The sequence below is a fragment of the Trichechus manatus genome, unplaced genomic scaffold (assembly GCF_000243295.1).
Source record: "Trichechus manatus latirostris isolate Lorelei unplaced genomic scaffold, TriManLat1.0 scaffold00294, whole genome shotgun sequence".
NCBI lineage: Eukaryota > Metazoa > Chordata > Mammalia > Sirenia > Trichechidae > Trichechus > Trichechus manatus.
Window position 1 is genome coordinate 770 of NW_004444230.1, and position 23,637 is coordinate 24,406.

A 23,637-nucleotide genomic window follows, 5' to 3' on the forward strand; every position below is an offset into this window, starting at 1 on the left:
CGCTATGAGTCGGAATCGACCGGAGGGCAACGGGTTTGGGGGTTTTTGTTTGTTTGTTTGCTTTAAATCATGGGTAAGGTTGAGCTTCCTCTTGTGTGTTTAAGAGCCACGTTTATCTCCTTTTCTGTGAACTTTGCCCCTTTTCTTGCCGGGTTATTGGGCTTTATCCTAGGGGCTTGTATTTGCAGCTTACATATTAGGGGGATTGACCCTGTGTCTGTAGTATAAGTGGCGAATATTTTCCCCAGTTTGATACTTGTCTTTTGGCTCTGCTGAAGGTGATGATTCCATTAAAAATCTAAATTCGTATCACCAAATTTATCATTAAAAAAAAAAAAAAAAAAGCTTTCAGATTTGGAGTCAAAGTTAGGAAGGGCTTCACCATTCTGGGATTAGAAAATAATTTCCTAGATCTTCCTCTGGTTCTATTTTTCTTTTTTATCATTTAAATCTTTGATCCATTTGGTATTTATTCTGGGGTAAACGAATCCATTTTTTTCCATCACAAATTTGAGATGCTATCTTCAACACAAGCTGTGTCGCACCCTATGTTTACAATATTCCTGGATTTTCTTTAAAAGAAACAGAACGCACTGATCACATCGGATTTTTTGAGTCCTGGGATTGACTCATTCATTCCACGAAGATGCTCTTTGCACAACCGTCAGGGGCTCAACACTGAGAGGTGACTGTGATCCATTCCTGCAAACTAGCAGTTCACGGTCAAGTGGAGGACGTGGGCTAGAGAATTCTCCTCGTGGGAATGAATGTCATCTCTGGAAGTGACGGGCAGTAACAAATCACTAAGAGGTGAACAGACCTCAGGCTGAACGGGATGCTGACTGATAAACCTTCCATCTTTTCCCTGAGGAAATAGATTTGCCCAGGGGAACACAATTGAGTGGTCCCGGTCGAGCCAGGGCCAGGGTCCCTCCCCACCGGTCTCTGGGCCTCCGGCCATCACAACCACTTCCAACTTAACATAGGGTCACTAATCACCTGTGATGCGACCCACCAGGGTCTGTGCTTGGTGCTGGCAGTAGAGATGGACCAGCCACCGTCCCTGCCCTCAGGAAGCATCTAGCCCAGGATGGGACCTGACTCCTGCCCACATGACCAGGAGAACACCAGGCATAAATAGGAGAGGGCCTTGAGAGATTATTAATAGACGGTTGGGGCTCCCACCTGGCCGTGAGCCCCTTGAGGCCCGAGACCGGGGTGTATTTGGCTCTGTGTCCCTAGGGGGCACCCAACAAATGAGAATATGGGATGGAACCTGAAGCCAGTAGAAATCAGGCAGGCCTTCATGACAGCTTCCATTTCAGTTGCGGTGGAGTTGACTCCGACTCATGGCGACCCCGTGTGTGTCAGAGTAGGACTGTCCTCCATAGGAATTTCAGTGGTTGACTTTTTGGAAGTCAATCACCAGGCCTTCCCTCCAAGGCGCCTCTGGGTGGACTGGAATCTCCAACCTTTTGGTTAGCAGCCGAACACCAGCTAGGAGGGCTTACAGGACAGGGGGGCCAGGTTGAGGTGAGGGGGAAATCGAGGCATTGGAGTCTGAAGAAAGAACGTGGACCAAGGTACAGAGGGGTAAAGGATGGAGACTGCTTTCCAAGGACCTAGGCTCCCTCGGGCCCCTCTCCTTCTCCATCCCTGACTGATCCCAGGATTGAGGACCACCACGATCAGGATTTGTGGAAAGGTTACAATAAAAGGATCATCCATTACAGTCATGTAAATGACTTTCTGTCACAGAAGGGTTAGATCTTAGTGACCCGCAGCAGGTCAGAGAGCTGCCCCTGGTAGGATCATCCACATGGATGTTGAAATCACCGAAAGTGATGACCAAAGCAGTTTTCCAGGGAGCAAGAATAAGCCAGAAACTAAAATCTTCAAGGCATGAAGTGGTGTCCGTGGATGGCTTTGGCAAGGGAGCACAGTAAGGAGTGTAGTCTGAAGACCGAGATTCCAAGCTCCAGGGGTGTTAGGATGAGTTGAGAGAGAATGGTCTGGAAGCAGCAATGAGGACAAAAGGAGAACACCTTGTCACCTCTGGGGCCAAGGGAATGACGGGTGGGGAGAGAAAACAGCTGCCAAGTGAGAGGGCCGCAGGAGCAGCAGCAGTATCCTCCGGGGCGGACAGGGAGTTTGTAAAGCAAGCCTAGGAAGGAAACGCTTAGAGAAGAGGCTCAGCAAGACACATGACCTGTACACTTTCCACGTGGAAGGTATCTGTTCAGAGCAGGGACTTTGACGGTTTGGTTTTCTGGCCCTGGCCCACAGGGAAGCTCCCTTCACTTTCTGTCGTGGAGTGATAGTAAACGGAATCCAAGCGTATAGACAGACAAGGGCTTTTCTCGTTCCCGACACAACCTAGCACACAAAAACTTGAAACTAAACTTCTTTACTAAAACGTAGCAAGCTTCCGAAAAAAACGCCAGGAAAAAAATCGTCCTACGGAGAGCTTCGTTGTTAATCACAACCCGCAAAAACAAAAAAACGGACCGGTATCGACTTCGAAAAATGGATCAAAAACACACCTCGCAAAATTAAACTTGTCAACACCGAAAAAAGCCGGTGTATGTTTCTCGAAAAGGTTTCGCATCAAACAAACCAAAAAAGAGCTCATCGACTAGTGCATCAATACAGTCTATCGTTCAATACTAAATACTGTTCCCCCTGAAAAGGGGGGTGCACCGTTCCTGGAAGTACTGCAATACCAGGTCGATGCGTGGAGTGGACGGAGCAAGCTCCTATTCCATCTCCCAGCTCCAAAAATCCATTTAATATATTGTCCTCGGATAGAGGACGTATCAGATATTAAACTGATAAGAACAGATACTACACTTGATCTTAGCCAAAAGGCCGAGAAGCGATAGCTGATGGACCCACCTCGCCGCTACCCCCCTTCCGTCATACATATTACAGTCATGGTGAGAACCCTTGTCTTACTCCAGACCTCACTTAACTTCCTTGACACTACTATGCAAATAGTTGGACTCCTGTGCAGATTTTGTGTTCTGTACATTTTTTAAGAGAATTTTTATTTCCATTTTTACGCCTTCGTTTCCGGGCTGAAGCGCCATTTCTAATTTGCATGCCCAGCCCGTTACCACCCCACCCCCCAGGAGGCGTGCCTACCGCGGTGGGCTCCACCCCCGAGGCCGCCTCTGCGCGCTGTGAGTGGACGTCCTGGTTGTACCAGGTGGAGACAGAACTGAGCGGGGGATGGGAGAGGGTCGGTGGGAGGGAACTATTGGCCGAGAGCAGTTCGACTTCTCCTGAAGAAAGCCACCGGGTCGCCACTGTGAGGGCTGGAGGGTCCCGCGGGCGGGCTGGGTCGGGGCCGAAGACGGAGCCGACCTCTGGGAGCCCGGGAGTGTTGGCACGGGGCCGCCTGGAAGGGGCCCCAGGGAGGAGTAGGGACCCGAGGAGGTCGTCAGAGCCTCAGTTTCCCCAGCTGAAAAGTGGAAACGTTCATGGCTACCGTGTCGGGTTGGAGGAGTCTAAACCGAGCTAATGGCTGAACAGTCTAGAATGTGGCTCTTAGTGAACCGACGAGGTTCCCGTGAAGGGATCATGGCTGCTGAGGGCGGAATGTGGGAAGTCCTGCCCAGCGTTGAAGATCCGAAGGGACTTGGGGGTTGAGTCGGGCGACAGGGCCCAGCTCAAGGTCCGCAGCGCCCCTGGGCCGACTCAGCCCGCTCCTTTGCCTGCGCTTCACCACCCCTGGGGGCGCTGTCATCATCTCAGCCGAGACCCCATTCCCTCTTCGCGGCAGCAGGGGGCAGCAGAGAGCAACCAAGGTAGCCTCCGGCTCTGTGCCACGGCCTCGCAGCAGCCGGGTGAGGTCATCCATGCTGCGCGTACCTGATGGACAAATAAGCCAGGGTCCAGAGAGGGAAACTTTAAGGTCATCCAGGTGAAAGACCGAGGCTCAGCGCTCAGGCCTCCTGTTGACAGCCACTCTCCACGATGGTGCCTCATTTCACCCATTCCAAGATGCACATTTTTTCGTATTTTATCTCTCTGAAGTCAGGATGTATCTTACATGGGATGTCAGCATGTTACTGTTTACATGGCAGTATTCTTTTCTTCTTCCTTCCTTGCTTCCTCCCTTCGTCCCTCCCTCCCTCCCTCCCTCCCTCCTTCCTTTCTTCCTTCCTTCCTTCCTTTTTCTTTCTTTCCGATACATAAAATAATGGTGCCTCTCTTGCAGGACTCAAATTCTAATAAAAAGACCAGACTTAATGGTCCGACTGAAACTGGAGGGACCCTGGAAGACATGGCCCCCGGACTCTCCGTTAGCCCAGAACTGAAACCATTCCCAAAGCCAACTCTTCAGACAGAGATTAGACTGGACTATGGGACATAACATGATACTCGTGAAGAGAGTGCTTCTTAGCTCAAGTAGATACGCGAGACTAAATGGGCAGCTCCCGTCCGGAGGCAAGATGAGAAGGCAAAAAGGGACAGGAGCTGGCTGAATGGACACGGGAAATCCGCGGTGGAAAGGAGGAGTGTGCTGTCACATTATAGGGAGAGAAGCGAGGGTCACACAGCAACGTGTGTATAAATTTTTGTATGAGAAACTGACTTGAACTGTACACTTTCACTTAAAGCACAATAAAAATAAATAATGGTGCCTCTCACAATCGATGACATCTTAGATTCGTGAAATGCTGTAATATTAAGAGCCTCTGTTTGTTGAATTCTGATCCTTGACCCTTTAATCAGCACAACACCTCTAGGATGGAGGTATCACCTCCGTTTACAGGGAAGGAAACTGATCTGAGAGAGTAAGTACAACCTGACCACATTTTGTACGGCCAATAAATAAGGGAGCTGGGATTTCACCACTTCCCTGCCTCACGCTTCTACCCACTACACTTTGCTCCTTCCACAACAAGATTCTGGGTCTTGAATAATAACAAGCTCTTTTCTTTAAATGCAAACATCAAGTGACTGGGATAAGATTCCTTGAGGCACAATGGGAGTTTAAAACTCCAGACTGGAAGGGGTAGGGTGGGATGGGGAGTGGAATCCTAGAACTGGAGGGAAACCTGAGGTCAGAGGTGGGGTCAGAAGAGGTGGTGTGCACAGGGCAGGCAGGAGAGGGGCTCAGATAGGAAGGTGGGGAGGAGGAAGGCACAATCTTGGCCAACTGACCCTGAAAATCCCTCCTCTAGCATGAGGACTCATTCAGAGGGCTGGAATCATTTTCCCAATTCAGCCCAGGGTCCCAGTCCAACCATCTTCCTATCTGATTCCTGTTCCTTCCAGAATGAGAAGAGAGTAAGAAGGAAAGTGAATGTTGCTGGGTGAAACCCCTGGTTCTGTTTGGCACGAGTAAACAAGTGACCCAGGTGGGAGAGTAGAAAGCCTCCTTTATTTCATTGAGCAAGGAAAGGAGCAGTCGGGGCTGCTGACGCCGAGAGTGCTTAGCGCGGACGAGGGGGAAGGTTACTTTTAAGGGGTTTACAAGTAGGAAGTTCATACAAGTTACATCAGCAACATTCTCAACCATGCTACACAGGCACAATGGGGTTTACATATAACTTCATGCATCACTTGTTCAGAAAATGGCAGTTAAACTCCACCCAGAGGCGGGGAGGTATTCAATGAGCTAAAAGGTTAACCTGAATGTCTACGTGGTGCCTGAACTGGTTTCTGCCAATTTCCTCTAGTTTTGGGGCAGCAGTTAAGGAGAGGGGAACCAGGATTCTAATGTAAAGCTATGGCAAGGCGTGCCAAAGCAAGCTGCTTGAGGCAGTGGAATTTTCCACAGCCTGGGGATCTCGGTCTTAAGAGAGGAAGAGATGCAAAAAAGAACCCACTTCCTCCCTTTCCCATTTAATTATTGAGACAGTCGAGTGCTTTTCACTTCATCTTATTGTCATTGTTTCCATGTAGATATTTTAAAAAGCTGGGACATCCCTACCACCAGCCATAGCACGTTGCCCATTGTGAGGGCAGGCACTTCCCAAGCATTCTCTGGGGTCTTCCAACAACCCTCCCAAGAAGGCTCAGAGATGCTGAGTGACCTGCCCATTCCCTCAGATAGTAAGTGACAGAGCCAGGATTGAACCTGAGTCTGTTGGACTCCAGAGTCCAAACTGACTTCACCACATGGGCTACCTGAGTGGACAGGCTCTCCAAGAACCAAGAACCAGTTCTCTGGTTCAAAGGCTTCTCCCTCCCCACCCCATCCCCACCACCACACTTGAGACTGTGTTTGGGGCTGGGGCTGGGGCTGGGGCTGGGTTTGAAGTCCCCTTTTCACCTAGGCTATGAGTCGGAATCGAGTTAGGTTTTTAGGTTTCACCTACACCCTTCTGTTGCCTCCAGCTCTGAGGCCAAACTCAGGCTCTGCTGCTCCAGAAAGATGTATTTCTGGGGTTAAAGGTGCGTGTGTCTGTGAGTGCATGTGAGTGTGTGTGTGTGTGTATGTGTGTGAGTGTGAGAAGGAGGTAGGTCAGTAGCCTACTTGGGATGAGTTAAAGCACACAGCCCCTCCCCCAAAAGCCTTCCTGGGCTTCAGGGAATGCCCTCCCTCGCCTGGTCATTGAGGAATAATAATAATAAATAAATAATACCAACCTGTAGCTGAACAATTTTACACTTTCTCTTGTATATTTCAAATCCATTAATCCATTTGATTCTTACCAGCCCTGTGAAGAAGGTAACAAATAATACCCTTCTTGTTCTACAGGCAAGGAAACTGAGGCCCAGAGAGGTTGGGTAGGGTCCCCAGGGGCACAGGAAGGGGCCAACCCTAGGCTTGAGCTCAGCCTGAAAACCCCCAGGGCTAGGGCGTTTTCTAATAAGCCACCTTGCCTTCTAGGGACCCCACTGAAAGTTGGATTTTGTATTTTCTTTCCTCTTGACTCAGACATTTACCAGCGGGGGGAGGAGGTGGAGGACTGAGGGAAAGGAAATTCCAGAGCATTTGGTGGGGAGGCAGGGGCCTGCAGAGGGCCAGAGGAAGATGCTGAAAGCCTGGGGAAGGGTAAGAGAAAGAAGCCTGAGAGAAAAGTGAGTAGACTTTGTTTCAGAATTGTCCCTGGGGCACACTGAGACTAAAAATGAGGCGGGAAGCTGTCTCTAACCTGCTCAGGACCCTAGAGAGAAAGTTACTTTACAGACGTTCCCTAGGAGGCTTGGGAAGAACACTTCTGCTCCCAAGGCAGGGGCGGGGGGACTGCCCAGTTGCCCTGGTAGTGGCTACATTGTGAGGTGGGTCTGGTTACAGCCCGTTGGGTTGGGGTGGGTGGAGACGGGGGTGGTGCTGTGGGTGGTACTGCAGGCGGTGGCAGCGTCCTCTGCTCTGCCTGCCCCCACCCCCTGCGGGGGTCTTCCACCTCCCCCGCCATGGGCAGCGCCTACCACTGGGAGGCCCGGCGCAGGCAGATAGCTTTGGACCGGAGGAGGTGGCTGCTGGCCAAGCAGCAGCAGCAGCAGCAGCAGCAGCAGCAGCAGCAGCAGCAGCAGCAGCAGCAGCAGGAGCAGGAGCAGCAACAGCAGGAGCAGGAGCAGGAGGAGGTGCATGAGAGGGGCCAGGTTCATGAGTCCTTCCGGGGGCAGGAGGGGGTGGGGAGGGAAGACAGAGCCCTAGCAGCTGCCTGCTAACTAGCTGGTGAATGTTATTTTGCTGGGGTAGGGCCAAAACAAGGTCTTTTGGGGTTGTCCTGGAGCAGCTCTGTGTACGCATGCGTGTTTGGGAGCTCAGCTTTGCTATTGTACTAGACCTAGTGGGGGGATCAGGCCTGGGAGGTTTCAAAGCTTCACTGTCCAATATAGTAACCACTAGCCCGTCTGCCACTGAGCCCTTGAAATGTGGCTAGTTAGACTGAAGAACTGAATTTTTAATTTGATATAAATGTAATTCATTTAAATAAAAATTAGGAGCCCTGGTTGCACAATGGTTAAGCACTTGGGTGCTACCCAAAAGACTGGTGGTTTGAACCAACCCAGGAGTTCCTCGGGAGAAAGACCTGGTAATCTCCTTCCAAAAAGATTACAGCCTAGAAAACCCTACGGGGCGGTTCTGCTCTGTCACATGGGGTTGCTGTGAGTCGAAAATCAGTTTGACGGCACACAGCAGCCACACAACCATAAAAAATTGAAAGATAGACACTTGATATAATTTTTGGAAAGCTTTTAAGTATGTTTGAAACAACTTGGGTATGTGACTCTACTTTTTCAACTGTAAATTTTGTGAAGTAGAAGATAAATCTTTTTGAAGAAAATTTAGGATCCAAATCAAGATGTGCTTTAAGTGTAAAATGCCTGCTGGGTTTTTGAAGGCTTAGTACAAAATATGTAAAATATCTCATTAATATTTTCATAATGATCACATGCTTTGGCTCTATTGGGTGAAATAAAATACCTCATTAAAATTAGTTTCACCTATTTATTTTTCATTTTTTAAAAAGTAAACTGCTTTTTAAAACTACTAGAACATTTACAATGATCTATGTGGCACACATATTTCTATTGGACAGTGCTGTTTCAAAGTGTTTGCAAGGAATTATTCTTTATCCTCTGGCACTGAAAACAGTGTTCAGCTCCCAAACTAGGAGACAGGTACTAAGAGACACTGCTATTTCCTGGGCAGAGGCAGTGCCCGGGGATACTGTCACCACAGAAACAGCACTTAGGTGCTGTGGTGGGCGGAGGGAGAGAGCCCAGGCTCCAGCATCATCCTCCAACTCCAGGGGACAGAGACCATCCAGGCCACCTCCACCTCTTTTCATGCCTGGCTCCCCAGCAGTCCCTCTGGTACATGGTGGGCTTGGGGAGGGGGGAAGGAGGAGGATGCCACTTGCCTGGGTATTCTTGCCAGGAACTGAAGAAACTCCAAAAGGCAGAAAAGCAACCTGAAAAGTCTCAACCATGTCAGGAGCCAAAGTCTCAGCCACTACCACCGTTGCAACCACAGCAGGAACTGTCACCACCACCACAGCCACCACCACCACAGCCACCACCTCAGCCAAGGCAACAAAATGTCCAAGGTCCTGATAACCAGTATGCCTCCAAGTGCATATTCCACAAGGATTCCAGCAGGCGGGGTCCCCAGGGTGGCTCAGTGGGGGTCAAACAGTTGGAGGGCCATCCAACAGATTCCAAGGACCACTGAAAGCTTTTCCAGGCCCTGGAGTGGGGGTAGGGGCAGGTGGTGAGAAGAGAGCCCTTGCTCCCATCTCAGCCCTAATGGCACGTCTGTCACCCACCCTGATTCTCCCCAGCACGCTTAGCCTTTACTGCCTTGGTGGCTGGCCAGTCTCTCTGGGGTGAGTTTGTGTCAACCCAGGGCTACAAAGAAGCCTGTCAACTTCTGCAGAGGGTAGCTGAGAAGTCCTCAGTCCTTGCTCCAGGGTGGGAGTGACAGAGGGGGTGGGTGGTCAGATGGTTGTAGGCTTATCAACAGATCTCCTGTCAGGTCTGAAACAGGGAACCCACAGGGTGACTTCCTAGTTGAGAATAGTCAGGGTGGCCTGCTCTGTTCTGCACAGCCTTGCTGTGTTCCGTCCCCAGAAACTGCTGGATGAGTAACTTGTGCTTTGTTTCATCATCAGGTCTCAAGGATTCATGCCAGGCTAGCCCAGTCAAAGACACCAGGTTCTCACGATTCTCGGTGAGACAGACATGATGTGAAAGGCAGATGGACGATGGCCGAGTGTGAGAAGCTTCCTTGGAGGGAGGAGGGGCTGGACTGATCTTAAGTCACTTCTGGATGGTCCCAAGAGCCTCCACTCCTTGCCCCCTAAAAATGTCTGAGTAGGGCCTTTTGCTCAGTGCTAAGCATAAAAAGGAAGGAGCCCTGGTGACACAAATGGTTAAGCTTTTTGCCTAACACACCCATTCCCAGCTTCCCCAAATGTTAACATCTCACATATCTGTAGTACAGCGAGCAAAACCAGCAGGTTAAGTCCATGCTAAATGTTTTTGATGTCTTCTCCTTTCATTGCCATGTTCAATCCTCAGGACACCTCTCTAAAGTTAATAATTGAGTTGAGGCTCAGAGATATTAAATCACACTCCCAGGAGACTCAGCCTTCTCACTTCCATTCAGTCTTGCCCTTCCTCCTGCTCCAGCTGCCTCCACCCCACACAGCATTTAGAGGAGCCCCTTTATTTTGACTCTATGGCACCTCTCCTATTTTCCCAAATAGATTGTCAGCCCCTCCTTGCAAGCTTGTTGTTGTTGTTAGGTGCCCATAGGGTTTTCTAGGCTGTAATCTTTATGGAGGCAGATCCCCAGGTCTTTCTCCTGCAGAGCCATTAGGTGGGTTCGAACCACCAATCTTTCAGCTAGGAGTTGAATGCTTAACCATTTGTACCACCCAGAGACTCCATGATAGCCCTTAATGAGAATGAGATAAAAAAGAGCAAGCTTTGGAAAGAGTTCTATGACACAGGTGCAAAGGAAACGCTGAGCACACCTGATTGCTAGCACTTTTAGGACGAGTCTGGGCTGCTGCATTGCATTTAGATGCCTCTAGCCACAAAGGGCCTAAGACAGTGTTACAAAACCAGTAGGTCCAGGAACTTTTTTTTTTTAATGTGATGAGACAATTAATTTGTTTTAAAATTTTACTGTGCTAAAATACATATGACGTGATATTTGCAATTTTATCCATTTTAATTATTCGTTTCAGTGGCACTTATTACACTCACAGGATTGTGCAACCATCACCACTATCTACTCCCAAAATTTTTTCATCTCCCCGAACATAAGCTCAGTACTTATTAAGTGATAACTCCTCATTCCTCCTCCCCCCAGCCCCTGGTAACCTCCATTTTCTGTCTTTATGAATTTGCCTATTCTAGATATTTCATGTAAGTGGAAGCATAGAATAGTTATCCTTTTGTGCCTGGCTTCTTTCACTTAGCATGTTTTCAAGGTTCATCCGTGTGGGATGTATAAGAATTTCATTCATTTTTGTGGCTGAATAATATCCCATTGTGTGTACAGACCACATTTTGTTTATTCATTTATCAGTTGATGAGCACTTGGGTTGTTTCCACCTTCTGGTTATTGTGAATAATGCTGCTATGATCACTGGCATGTTTGTGTCTGTTTGAGTCCCCTTTTTCAGTTCTTCTGGGTATTGTATTAGTTTCCTAGAGCTGCCATAATAAAGTACCACAAACTGGGTGGCTTAAAACAACAGAAGTTTAGTCTCTCATAGTTCTGGAAGCTGGAAGTCCAAAATCAAGGTGTTAGCAAGGTTGGTACCATCTGAAGGCTTTGTTCCATGCCTCTCTCCTAGTTTTCAGTGGTTGTTGGCAATTCTTGGTGTTCCTTAGCTTGCAGATAAATCACTTCAATCTCTGCCTCTCTTCTCACATGGCATTCTTCCCAGTATGTCTCTTCTTCTTATAAGGACACCAGTCATATTGGATGAGGGTCCACCCTACTCCAGTTATGACCTCATGTTAACTAATTACATCTGAGGTCACATTTCCAGGCACTGGGTGTTAGAGCTTCAACATATCTTTTGGGGGGATACAATTCAACCTGTAACAGGTATATACCTGAGTGGAAGTGCTGGGTCATATGGTAATTCTATTTTTAATTTTTTGAGGAACTGCCAGACTGTGGAAAATTGGATATTTAAATATTATAATGTGGTAACTCTGGAAATCAGATTCTCCCCTTCCCTAGGGTTTGCTCTTTTTTTGTTTGTTGAAGGCTATAGTAGTAGGCTGTTTTAGTGACTTTTCCAAACTGTTTTTTTTCCTTTTGCAAAGACTGCGTTCTTTGTTGTGTGTTGTTACTGAAGTCTGTTCCTTTAGCTTGCATTCAGCTAGAGATTTTTTTTTAAATATTTTGTGTTTTTGGTGAAAGTTTACACAGCAAATTGAGTTCCCATTTGACAATTTCTACGCAAATTGTTCAGTGACTTAGTTAACAATTTTTCACAATATGTCAACATTCTCTTTGATTGCATTCTGATTGTTCCATTTCAGCTAGAGTTTTGACAGATTTCCTTGAACGTTAGGAGCTAAAATGAAACCAGCCAAACCAAACAAACACCTGTAGGCTTACACTGAGCCTAGGGATCAGTCCAAAGTGAAAGCTTAGGGTTTCCTCAGGTCTTTTCTGAGTACGCATCTTACCTTGTGTATGGTGTCGCTTACTGAATTTCCCTATATACATGGATGCTTTAAAAAATATATATATATATATTTAAATAACATTTTAATGTGTGTTTGGTGAAAGTTTTCATGGCAAGTCAGATTCCCTTTTGACAATTTCTACTCAAATTTACTAATGACAGTAGTTACATTTTTCACAATGTGTCAACATTTTCATTGTTTTCTTGTTGGTCCATTTCAGTACTCTCGTTTCCTTGCTCCCTTTTTATCTTTGCTGTGAATTAAATGTTGACCTTTTGGACTCATACAGTTGTTTTTTTTTTTTTAACTACAGCACAGATCTAACAGGTAATATCCTTTATTTTGTGTGTCACTCTGGTTTTCTGTTAGGAGGTGATCTCAAGGGATAGTTTTGGTTCAAAGTTGAAAGAGCATCTCAAGGCAATAGCCTCAGGGAGTCCTCTGGTCTCAGGTAGCCCAGTTAGTCTGGCCATTTTAAAGAATTTGAGTTTTGTTCTGCGTTTATCTCCCATTCTAACCAGGATCATCTATTGTGCCCCCAGTCAGATCGGTCAGTGGTGGTAGCTGGCGTCACCGAGTTCTTCTGGTCTCAGGGTAGTTGAGGTTGTGGCTCGTGTAGGCTATCAGCCTTGTATACTTGTTTCTTCTCTGATTTTGGTTATCTTCTTACTCTTTTGCTCATGACAAGTAGAGACCAATAGTTTGTATCTCAGATGGGCGCTCACAAAAGTTTTTAAGACCCCAGATGCTACTCACTTCACTAGGATGCAGAACATGAACTTTGTGAGCTGTATTATGCTAATTGACTGAGTTGCTCCATGAGACTATGGTCCTAAGCCTTCAACCCAGACAAGCAGTCTCAGAAGGTATTTGGTTATGTCTGAAGAGTATCTGTAGCTGTGCCTTCAATGACTGTATGTGTCTCCCTACAGGTATCTGTATTTACACGCACATGTAGATACTTCTGTTTTCACATACAAATATGCCTATACTCACCCTTATGTCATCCTAGACTCATTTTTTGTACTTTCTTGGATTTGTTGCTCTCTTATATATGTCAAATTCTTTAGTATAGGCACCCTTTTCTCATGAGTGCTTCTCAGTGGCACCATTTACTTTGGTCATGCTGTGCTTCCTGCATGAATATTCGGTGCCACTTTCCCATCACCAAAAATAACAAGTATTTACAATCTTAAGCATGGTTTCCCTCTCCCTCCCCTCCTCCCCCTGGTAACCACCATTGAACATTGGTCTCTTTATATATGTCTATGCTTGTCTTCTTATAAAAGAGGGATCATACAATATTTGTTCTTATGCACTTGTTTCACTTAGCATTATGCCCTCCAGCTCCATCCATGTTATGTTTCGCGGACTCATCATTGTTCTTTATGACGAGTAGTATTCCATTATATGTATGTACCACATTTTGCTTATCCATTCATCTGCTGATGGGCACTTTGGTTGTTTCCATTTGTTTGCTATTGTGAATAAAGCTGCAATGAACATAGAAGTGCATATATCTGTTCACGTCACTACTTTGAGGTCTCTAGGGTATATCCCTAGGAGTGGGGTTGCTGGATCTTACGGTAGTTCTATTTCTAGTTTTTTGAGGAAGCACCATACCATTTTCCACAGCGGTTTTTACAGTCCCACCGGCAGTGTATAGGGTTCCAATCTCCCCACAATCTCGCCAACATGTTATCAGTTTTTTAACCAGTGCCATCTTAGTCTGAGTTTGATGGTATCTTATTGTAGTTTTAGTTTGCATCTCTCTAAATGCTAATAATCATGAGCATCTTTTCATGTTTGTTGGCTGCTTGTACGTCTTCTTTTGTGAAGGTTCTGTTCATGTCCTTAGCCCATTTTATAATTGGGTTGTTCGTCTTTTGTTGTTGAAGTTTTGTATAAATTTTGGAGATTAGACCGTCATCTGATATGTCGTTTCCAAAGATTTTTTCCCAGTCCATAGGTTCTCTTTTTAGTCTTCTGATGTCTTTTGATGAGAATAATTTTTTAATTTTTGAGGTCCCATTTATCTGTTTTGTCTTCTATTTGTGCATTTGTTTATTATCCTATTTTTACAAAAGATTAGGTCCCATACTTTTCTCCCATACTTTTAGGTTTAACGTTTAGGTATTGGATCCATTTTGAGTTAATTTTTGTGTGTGGTGTGAGGTATGGGTTCTGTTTCATTCTTCTGTAAGTGGATATCCAGTTTTGCCAGCACCATTTATTAAAAAGGCTGCTTTTTCCCCCATTGAGTGGACTTGGACCCCGTGTCGAAAATCAGTTGTCCATAGATGGCTAGGTTTTATTTTATTTTTGGTGAAAGTGTACATAGCAAAACAGGTTCCCATTCAACAATTTCTACATATTGTTCAGTGACATTGGTTACATTCTTTTTTTTTTCTTCTATTAATACACAGGGTTTGTTTTTACAAAAGTAGAATACCTATAACAACAACAACACTAATCCACTGTGGCTAACGTGGTCAGTGCCCCATCCATATTTATACTTGAGGGCTTTTGAATGTTCTAATTTCCCAAAGACATTCTTTCCCTGGCTTCTCCTCCCAGGCCTTAGTTATATGTCTCAACTGCCCCAAGTGGCTATGGATTGATTATTGACCTTAGCAGTGTTTTTAAGCAATGCCTGCTGCTTTTCTGCTCTGAGTTTAAGATAGTTGAAACGAACAAGTGCTTTCTGTCAGTCCTTCAGGTAGCCCCTAGACAGGTTAGAACAGATGGACACAATAATTTGCAAAGGTCTACTTTGCCCCCTCCAGAACTGGGAACCCACACTGGGACTGTGGGCTGCTGTCTTCAAGACTGCTGAACAGGGAGGGGGTGAAGCACGTGCAAGCAAAAAGGCCGCAAAGCTTTCCTATTGTTTTTAAGTTGCCTTTTTCTTGATTAAGCATTTGCTTGCTTCTGTTACTGTACTTTTCAGCTCTGGAATTTTCCAGAGTTCTGACGAAGTTGGGTCTAACAGCTTCTGCTTGTTTTTCAATGTTTCTATCGGGGGACAGGAGCTTGGAGCTGCCTACTCCATCATCTTACTGACATCACTCTCAGAAACTTCTAAACTAACCTGTTTTTTTTGCTGTCTGTCTCTCCTCAGTCGACAAATTACAAACAGCAGTGGTGATCCAGAAACAGACCTCAAGACCCTACTGGCCATCAGTGGAGCAACTACACCTTCTCACCACCCAGCAACATTTCCACTCCAAAAGCCACCCTCTGCTGTTCCACTCTAGAAGAGGATGCTAGCTGGAAAAAAAATGTGGTTTCTTCCTGGAAAGAATCAAGAGACTGGTCAGCTTTGTGAGACAGGATGTGGGGAAGGAGGCAAGAGGACCCATGAAGGGGACGGACAAGGTAGGAGTAGAGAATGAAAGGCAGTTCCATGCTTCTCTAGGCAAAGCCAATGGGAGAACTTGGCCTTGGACCCCTCCAAGCCTACAACTCCACTACTGGCCCCTATTCAGCAATGGTAGATCTTCCAGGAACTTTGAGTTTATGGCTGTCACTGAAGCCAACACTCCCTCCCCTAACCCCACGCTTAGCTTACTGAGCTACAGCTAGGGGAAAGAGGGGTTGAGTCACTGCAGAGCAGGCCTGGGGCAGCAGCAGAGAGGGAGGTGGCAGGCAAGAACCTCTGGTGCCAAGTGCAATGCCTGGTTCACAGTAGGCACTCAACTGTTGAAAGGATGATGGTGGGGGGCAGGAATGGAGAACAAGAGCTCAGAGGGGCTGTAGCCTTAGGCATAGGAAACCTGACCTGGGCAGGGGAGGGAGGCTTGTCTACTAAAACACACAGGCCTTGCCCTTCCTGGGCCTCAGCCTTTCAACTCAGCAGAGAAGACCAAGAGGCTCCAAAAGGCAAAGGGACCCTGGGTGTCAGGCTTTGGGAAGTCTTTTTCTCCACCATCCCCAGAGAAAGGCTACCTCAGTCACCCCAATCACAACCCAGGTCTGATGGTCCCGAAGGCCTTTTCACTGTAGCCTGCACAGCATCGCCCTTGAGCCAGACTGAAGGAGCCCCCACTCAGTGCGATCCAGGGATGTTTCCTGAGGGGAGCATCCCGGCGTGGGTCGGGTAGAACAGAATAGGAATAGGATTCCAATTAAAGTTGGAAGGGATCTTCAAGATAGAAAGCAAGAGTGAGCAAGCTCCTGTGTGTAATCTTTCAGAAGCCAGAAAAGCAGGCTATGTTCTCAGAGGGGCTTAGAGGCCTGGGGAAGGAGACCTTGACAAGCACCTGGACATAAGAAACAGGCTGTGAAACAGGGGTGTGTCCACCAGACTGTCCCACTCACAGGAGACTTTTTTTTAGACACTGTCAAGTGTAGTTTACTGAATACAATGTAAATTCTTTACATTGGTGAACTAGGTACAGCAGAAGCTCCAGCCTGGCGTTCCTGGACGTGTTGCTCTTGCTGACACCACTTTTACCCAGTTACCCAGGTGTGAAAGCTTGGAGACAACATGGACTCCTTCCTTCCCATCACCACCCCAGCCAGCTAGTTACCAGGTCCTGCCACCCTCCCTTCTCTGTCCACCTTACTTCATATTCCGCTTTCACCATCACCTATGCCTGTCTCCACCTGTCTGACTGATAAAAACCAAAGCCACCTGTTAGCAAGCAAATACCATTCATGCCTGGCTAAAGAACAGAAACTACCTCCACATGGAGCCCACTGGGCACCTAGGGTTATCTGGTGCTAGCGCCAGCGGAGGACCAGGAAAGAGAGGGTCTAGACCTATCCCTGCCAGTGTGCTGCTCCATAAAGCCAGGAGTAGAGCAGAGTGGGTCCTATGTTAAGCCGCGGGCGGATCACAGCCAAGCAGCTTTGGCTGGATACTAAGAGCTTCATCTCCACAGGCTTTCAGGGGGAGAGTGTGGCTGGGCCCTCTGGGGCAAAGAAACCACTGTTTGACCTGCTGTGTCCACTCACCTGGGCTCACCAATAGCCAGAAACTCTCCTTTAATAAACTCTCTGTTAAAATGACTTTGGCTTAGTTTTCCCTGTGTAGGCCCAGGGGGTGCCCAGGTGCCTTCCTCCCTTCCTAAACTACTTTGACTCCTGCTGAATAAGACCATTATTTTACGGAGAGGAAGAGCTTTCTCTGGAGAGCACAGCTCTGTCTTCCTAGGAACCTAGGAACCTATTGACCAGGAAGGACAGAGGGCCAAAGACTTGGCTAATCTTGCTGTCAGATGGGCAGGGGACAAGTTACTAGGAGAGAGACAGTTCACAACCATCACTTTGTCACATGATCAAAGCAGGGAGGGACAGGAGAGCATCTATGAACTCCTAGAAGGTGTTGGAGGCAGCAGTGGATGCTCCCAAAGTCACTGTCCTATCACTGGATGGAGAACTTGAAAAAGGTCCATGGGAAGCCAGATAAAACCTCAGCTTTCTCTACACTCAGGCAGGACAGCCAGCCCTGGGACTTCAAGGCAGACCAAGGGCAGAATCAGATTCCAGCCTCTAGGGGAACCAAGTTTCTATTCCTGTGGAAAATCAGAGGATGTGATGTGTGTGTATGGCAGATGGGGGTGTGGGGAGGATAAGGCAGGGTTTTTCCTTTGGAAAAGTCACTATAGTCCATCCTTGGGCACAACAGAGTTGTGGGAGATACAGACCAGGCTGGCAGGTACCCGGAGTGTGGGGACAGTAGACAGGTCACGGTGGGTGAGAGGCCAGCAGGTGGGGCACCGACGAGTTTCCCTGGCAGTCCACGTACTCATAGCTCTGGAAAACCAGCTGCTCTGAATGGCTCAGGTAGGAACAGGTCAGGGTGCCCCTGGAGAGGGAGGAGGCTGTGCCGTCTGGGGAGGATCAGCTCCCGACAGTACCTCCCACTTCCTTCTGCTCCTTACTCTGCCAGGGTACCTGAGACAACTGCCCCACCTGTGTCCCAGCAGCTTCCAGGCAACTCTGTGCCTGTCACCACCAATAGCTTGTAAACAAGGTGGGACCTAAAGAAGGGGCTGGACTTGCTATTCCCAAGGGCCAACAAAGATTTGTGGAGTTAGCTTGGATGACTGAGAGGGAGCTGAGGTGGGACAGCAGTCAGAGTGGGGGAGGGGAGACAAGGGCCCCAAGCTCTACTTACTGGATGTGCAAAAGCACATGATGGACTTTGATTTTCTGCCAGGTACAGATTTTGCTGAGAGAGAGAGAAAGACTGAACATGGGACCACGTTTCACATGAAGGGCCTGTCAGAAAGCTCAGAGGAGACCTGCAGGTCCCAGCCTCCTCCCCTGCCCTCTTTGCCCCCTTCCATCAGAAGCCTGCAAGATACCGCACCCAACCCTCCCCTTTCCCTCTGCCTAAGGGGACCATGGCACTCCTGTTCCAACATCACCTCCCCAACCACCCCACTGCTTGGCCCAGGCACGTGCTGGCCCCACCCTTGGCAGAAAGCAAGACACTCATCTTCCTCAGTTAGTCAGGCTGAAGAGCTCAAGGTCACATATTGTAAGGCTTAACCAAATTCTGGCCTGTCTTCTGTTCCAGTCTAGGTCCAAACAGGCAGAGGCTGGGGACACTGAACCCTTGCACACTGCAGCCTTGGCCACAAGAGGGCAGGCCAAACAACGGCTGCAGGGTTTGCCAAGCAGGAAAGAGGCTAAGGGAGAAGAGATCAAGGGATACTCACTATGTATTTTCATCCAATATGCTGCTGGTCACCGTGTAAAACATCTGCCAACCAAATGGGCACAGGGTCAGTGCCAATGCTGGCTGCTCCCCTCCCACCACCACACAGATCCACCCACCAGTGAGCAGGCTGCCCGGGGAGAGGGAAGTCACCTGTTTACTGGTCAAAGGGCCAATGGGCAGGAAGAGGCTCTGGGAGACCTGCCCCACCACAAGGGAGAGATGCAGAACGTCAATGGCCAGCTGGGTCACAGTGATGGGGTAGTAGTTGCGATTGGAGATGTTCAAGACATTCTGGGGATGAAGACAAGGGAAGAGAGGGATGAGGGTGGCCATCCTTGAGGGGAAAGCCAACAGTTGCAGAAACTCAGCTCTCCACTCTGACTGAGCACCGCCCCCATGATGGGTCTCAGGCTTGGAGGACTGGTACCAGGGAGCACCTTAGAAGGATACTTACTGATGAGGGGTCACCTTTAACTAAGACATTAACCAGGCTCAGGACCCCTTCTCCACCCCCCTGGCTTCTCTCCAGTCAGTCCAAACTCGAGTCTCAGGCACTCCCATCCCCCTCCTTACACCCTGTGATTTATCTAGTCTCAATTCTGACACCTCACTGTATAAAGTCTCAATCCTACACAATCTTCTATGGGGCTCATGGCTGCCCCTGCTTCTCCCCAGGCTCCCAACACCCTCTGGGTGCAATCAGATCCCTGGCTACCCACATCCAGGGCAGCAAAGCTGGAGAAAGGCTACAGAGAAAGGTTGCTGGGAAGGTGGGGTTGCAGCTGAGGGGCATCCACTCACCGTTGTGTTGAGGTGGATATCAACGTCATCAAAGGCCACTGAGGAGGAGTTCAGCCCCGCAGGCTGCACAGTGATGGAGCGGGGAAACAGGAAAAAGATGATGAGGGTAGAGGTCACCAGGCAGATGAGCACTGCCAGGAACACGAAGAGCTTCCTGTGGAAGAACAGCACCCAGTGTAGAGGAGATATCTGAACACCAAGGAAACTTGAGGGAGGGGGGTTCAGACACTCTTCTCCAGCCACAAGGCTCTCCCCTCACTTTTCTCCCTATAACTGCACATTTAGCTCCCAGATGTGGAAGACGAGCCCAGGCTCCAATGTGGCTCAGAGTGGGTAGGAGCACAGGACAGGGAAGCACACAGTGTGGCTTCCATTCCCAGTGCTCTGTACCTACTGGCAAATAACTCTGAGCAACCCACTTGACCCCCCTAAGCTTCAGCTTCCTCATAAAATAGAGATAATAATTGTACCTACCTCTCAGAATTTGCCATGGACTAATATATGAAAGGAATCCCTGGAGGTGCACGTTTCCCTACACAGGGAAAACTGAGCCAAAGTCATTTTAAGAGAGTTTATTAAAGGAGAGTTTCTGGCTATCGGTGCGCCCAGGCAGGTCAAACAGTGGTTTCTTTACCCCCGAGGGCCCAGCCACACTCTTCCCCTGAAAGCCTGTGGAGATGAAGCTTTTAGTATCCAGCCAAAGCTGCTTGGCTCTGATCCGCCCCCGGCTTAGCATAGGGCCCACTCTGTTAACCAAAAGTTTGGAGGTTCGAATTCACTCAGAGGCACCGCAGAAGAAAGGCCTGGTGGTCTACTTCCAAAAAATCAGCCATTGAAAACTATGGAGTGCAGTTATACTCTGAGACACATGGCGTTGCCATGCGTTGGAATAGACTCAGTGACAACTGGTTTTTAATGCATGAAAAAGCACTAATCCCAGGTCCTGACACATAGGAAGAGCTCAACAAATGTCAGCTCTCATCTCTAGTAGAAATAAGTCCACATGAATTTTGAGAGTTCTGAATTTTGACATTAATATTCAGAACAGGAGACCATCCATCCATTCATCTAATTCAAAACTGAGATATGTATGAAAGTGGCAGGTGTCCCTGGGACACACAAGTGGTTAAGCACTTTACTACCAGCTGAAAGGTTGGTGGTTTGAACCCACCCAGAGGCACTTCAGGAGACAGGCCTGGTGATCTGCTCCGGAAAAGTCACAGCCTTGAAAACCCTGTGGGGCAGTTCCACTCTGCACACATGGGGTTACCCTGAGTCAAAATCAACTTGATGGCAACAACAACGAAAGAGACAGCACCTTGTTAGTGTCTTAGGATGGGCACTGCCACCTAATTCTGGTGCAGTGGTTGGGGAGGGCCGGGTGAGGTTCCCCAGGCTGAAGCTGAAGACCTCAGGAGGAGGTTGCAGGGATTCATATCAAATGGACTCAGATGAAAATCAGAGTCATGGGGCCCCTGGTGAAACCCAGGGCTACCTCTGAGGCTCTAAAGTGTCCCAGCATGGGGAACAGCTGGTTTTCCATCACTACTGGGAAGAGAACAAGCTGGCCTCAACTGCCACAGCAAGGGAAGCTCATAGGAAAAATAAGTTCCTCAAAGCAATTGCAGCTAGGGCTGCCCCCTCCCTCTTGGGAGGACTCGCAGAGCCAAGAGGTCCTGTGTGTGTGCCAGAGGGGAGCAGAGATGCTCAGGGAAGGACCCTGCATGCAGTGTCTGCTGTGCCTGGGGCTTCTGAAACCAGGAAAGTCCTTGGAAACAAGAGCTAGTACGTTTGAGCTCAGTGAGGCTCAGCCTCTCTGGGGGAGAATGAATGAAGAAAAGTTGGGAGCAGTAGAATGGGGGAGACAAATAAGAAGACCAGCTCCCAGAAGAGGAAGAGGGGCTTACGTGTGTCTGGGCTTCAGCCTCTGGTCCCCGTAGGGGATGAGGGCTACCAGCTGCTTCTCCAGCTCTGTAGAGAGAAGATGGGGAAAGGGAGGGCCAAGAAGTAGCCATAACCAGTATTTCCTGTGCCAGCCTCCCAGAAAGACAAGTCCACCTTACAGAGCATGTCAGAAGCATGCCGCCTCTGCTCCCCCTCTCCCACCCCAGCAGGATTAGAAGCGCTGGGCTGCACTACTGAAGTAGGCAGCTCAGCTTTGCATCTCTAGAATGGAAGTGAGGTTTTCATAAACAGGTGTGAGGAATCTCTGAAAGTTTACCAGCAAATCAGCGATGCCCAGCTTTGGAGAGGTAATTTGTATCTTCCTGAATCCCAAGGCATAGAACTTTGCTCGGGCAGCAAAGTGGCTGGAAAACCCCAGCTGGGTATACAACCAAGGCAGGAGGGGGTCTCTGCAGCAAGCCCTGGGGTAGTAGCCTCTCTCTGGCCGGCCTGAGACTGGGTGACCAAGAGCTGGGAGCAGACCCAACGTTATTCAAGGAGCACTCAGGGGATCTGGCCTTGGGCCAGCTCAGAGCTTTTACTGGATTCCAGGCTATTTCCAGAACCTTGGCCTACTCACCTTGGGGGATCTCCCCGCTGCCCTGGCAGGTGGGACAAGTCACAAAGCCGCCACCAGCAACCCCTTCACAAGGCACACAGGAACTAAAGAACTTGCTGCTACTGGTGCTGGAGTAGCTGGTGGCTTTGCTGCCAATGGCTGGGTCCTGGGACAGGATGGACTTGTTCACCTCCTCCAGAGAGCCCAGCTGGGAGAAGGTCTCACCCATCCTTCAGGGAGCCTTTTCACTAATGAGGCAAGAACAAAGTTCAATGCTCAGCTTGTTAGCATTGACACGGATTGTAACTCTACCTTTAAGTTCTCAAGGTTGGTAAAGAGTTCCACTAAGGGCCTCAAGCAAGCACAAGCCTGAAGAAGACAAGGTATGGAAAACTGAGCAGCTACCCAGGGCTCTGAGATCAGAAATCGCAATGCATTCCAGCTCCTTTTCTTAAGTGCAGGAGAGCTCAGTCTGCCTCCAAGAGGGAAAATAAAGGGAGAAAGTAAAGCAGAAGTTATTTTACATAAGTGAATGGCAGAGCTTTTGTTTTTTTCTTAAGAAAGTTGCTGAGCTGTCATTCACTTCAAGGGGAGGAAGTAGCCTAGGGCTGGGCTGCAGCACTCTGGAGAGTCCCTTCAGCCTCTCAACAAGACTGTTCTGAAGAGGTCTCTAGAGCACAAGGGCAGAAATGCCTGAGGTATCCCAGCCCAGTTGTGGAGGGAAAACTTTCATGCCTGGCAGGTGCTGGCTTAATAGAAAAGCAGAAACCCTTTAAAACAAGAAGAAAGGTTACAGGTGTGGCTAAGAAGGCTCTTTAAAGAAGCCCTGGAAGGGCTTGTGAACCTCTTCCTCATTGCTTTTTGACCTCTGCGTAGGAAAACAAGCCTGGCGGTGGCTCATAGTAATGCCAGGGTCTGCCCTTCACTAGGCAAAGTCAAGGCTAAATCTAGACTCTTCCCACAAGACTCAGGAGTAGTGGCAGTATGAGGGAAGGTGGGCCACACTCAAACCTTGGCTAAAATAAAGGGAGCGTCACCTGGTTCAGGTCTGGGATCTCTGTGGCTTCTCTCAGCTGCAAGAGGGCAAGGTTCCTGGAGTATGTCTTTGGGGAGTAGGGCCTATAGGGTGACACCAGGGCCGCCCCCCGCAACCAGCTCCCTTCTGCAGGGTTCTGAGAGAGCGAACGGGCCGTGTTGAAGGGAGCGGGGAGCAGGGATCTTGGTCTTCGAGACCAAAGCTGTTTCCCCGCTCCCCGGGGGTTCGCTCGGCAGGGCGGCGAGGCAGGTGCGGACGGAGAAGCTGGGGCTTCATTTATGGAGGACGTCAAGTCCCACCAGAAACCCCGAAAGGCCGTTAGTTAAGCCTGGTACCCCGTGTGGCTGTGTTGGGCCAGGGGGAGGCACACGAGGTCCCTTGGCCTTGGCCTCCGAAAGGGAAAGCAAGGAAGGAGGGTCCGGGAGCCTCTTACCCCCGGGCGACAGAAAGGACTGCATGCAGAATCGAAAGCGCGGACGTCCGGCCGGGCCGCAC

General features: G+C 48.6%; 1 protein-coding gene and 1 non-coding gene across 3 annotated transcripts; both read right to left on the bottom strand.

Annotated features, from left to right (window-relative positions):
• Nucleotides 1-2,689: 2,689 nt before the first annotated feature.
• LOC111819181 (U2 spliceosomal RNA) lies at nucleotides 2,690-2,880 on the bottom strand. The gene has a single exon (XR_002822932.1). It is a non-coding gene; the product is annotated as a U2 spliceosomal RNA (small nuclear RNA).
• A 3,695-nt stretch (nucleotides 2,881-6,575) lies between these two features.
• Nucleotides 6,576-23,357, bottom strand: TMEM106A (transmembrane protein 106A). 2 transcript variants are annotated; one of them, XM_004390260.2, is made up of 8 exons: nucleotides 23,144-23,357; nucleotides 22,128-22,354; nucleotides 21,511-21,574; nucleotides 19,604-19,757; nucleotides 18,953-19,093; nucleotides 18,801-18,844; nucleotides 18,254-18,307; nucleotides 14,121-17,941 (listed from the first exon to the last, which is right to left on the bottom strand). In XM_004390260.2, the coding sequence occupies exons 2-8, from the start codon at nucleotides 22,333-22,335 to the stop codon at nucleotides 17,821-17,823; spliced, it is 786 nt and encodes a 261-aa protein (XP_004390317.1). In that variant the 5' UTR covers nucleotides 22,336-22,354; nucleotides 23,144-23,357; the 3' UTR covers nucleotides 14,121-17,820. The 2 variants fall into 2 exon arrangements, with proteins under 2 accessions (XP_023581012.1, XP_004390317.1); XM_023725244.1 differs by lacking the exons at nucleotides 14,121-17,941; nucleotides 23,144-23,357 and adding an exon at nucleotides 6,576-6,674 and having other exon boundaries at nucleotides 22,128-22,818.
• Nucleotides 23,358-23,637: the final 280 nt, after the last annotated feature.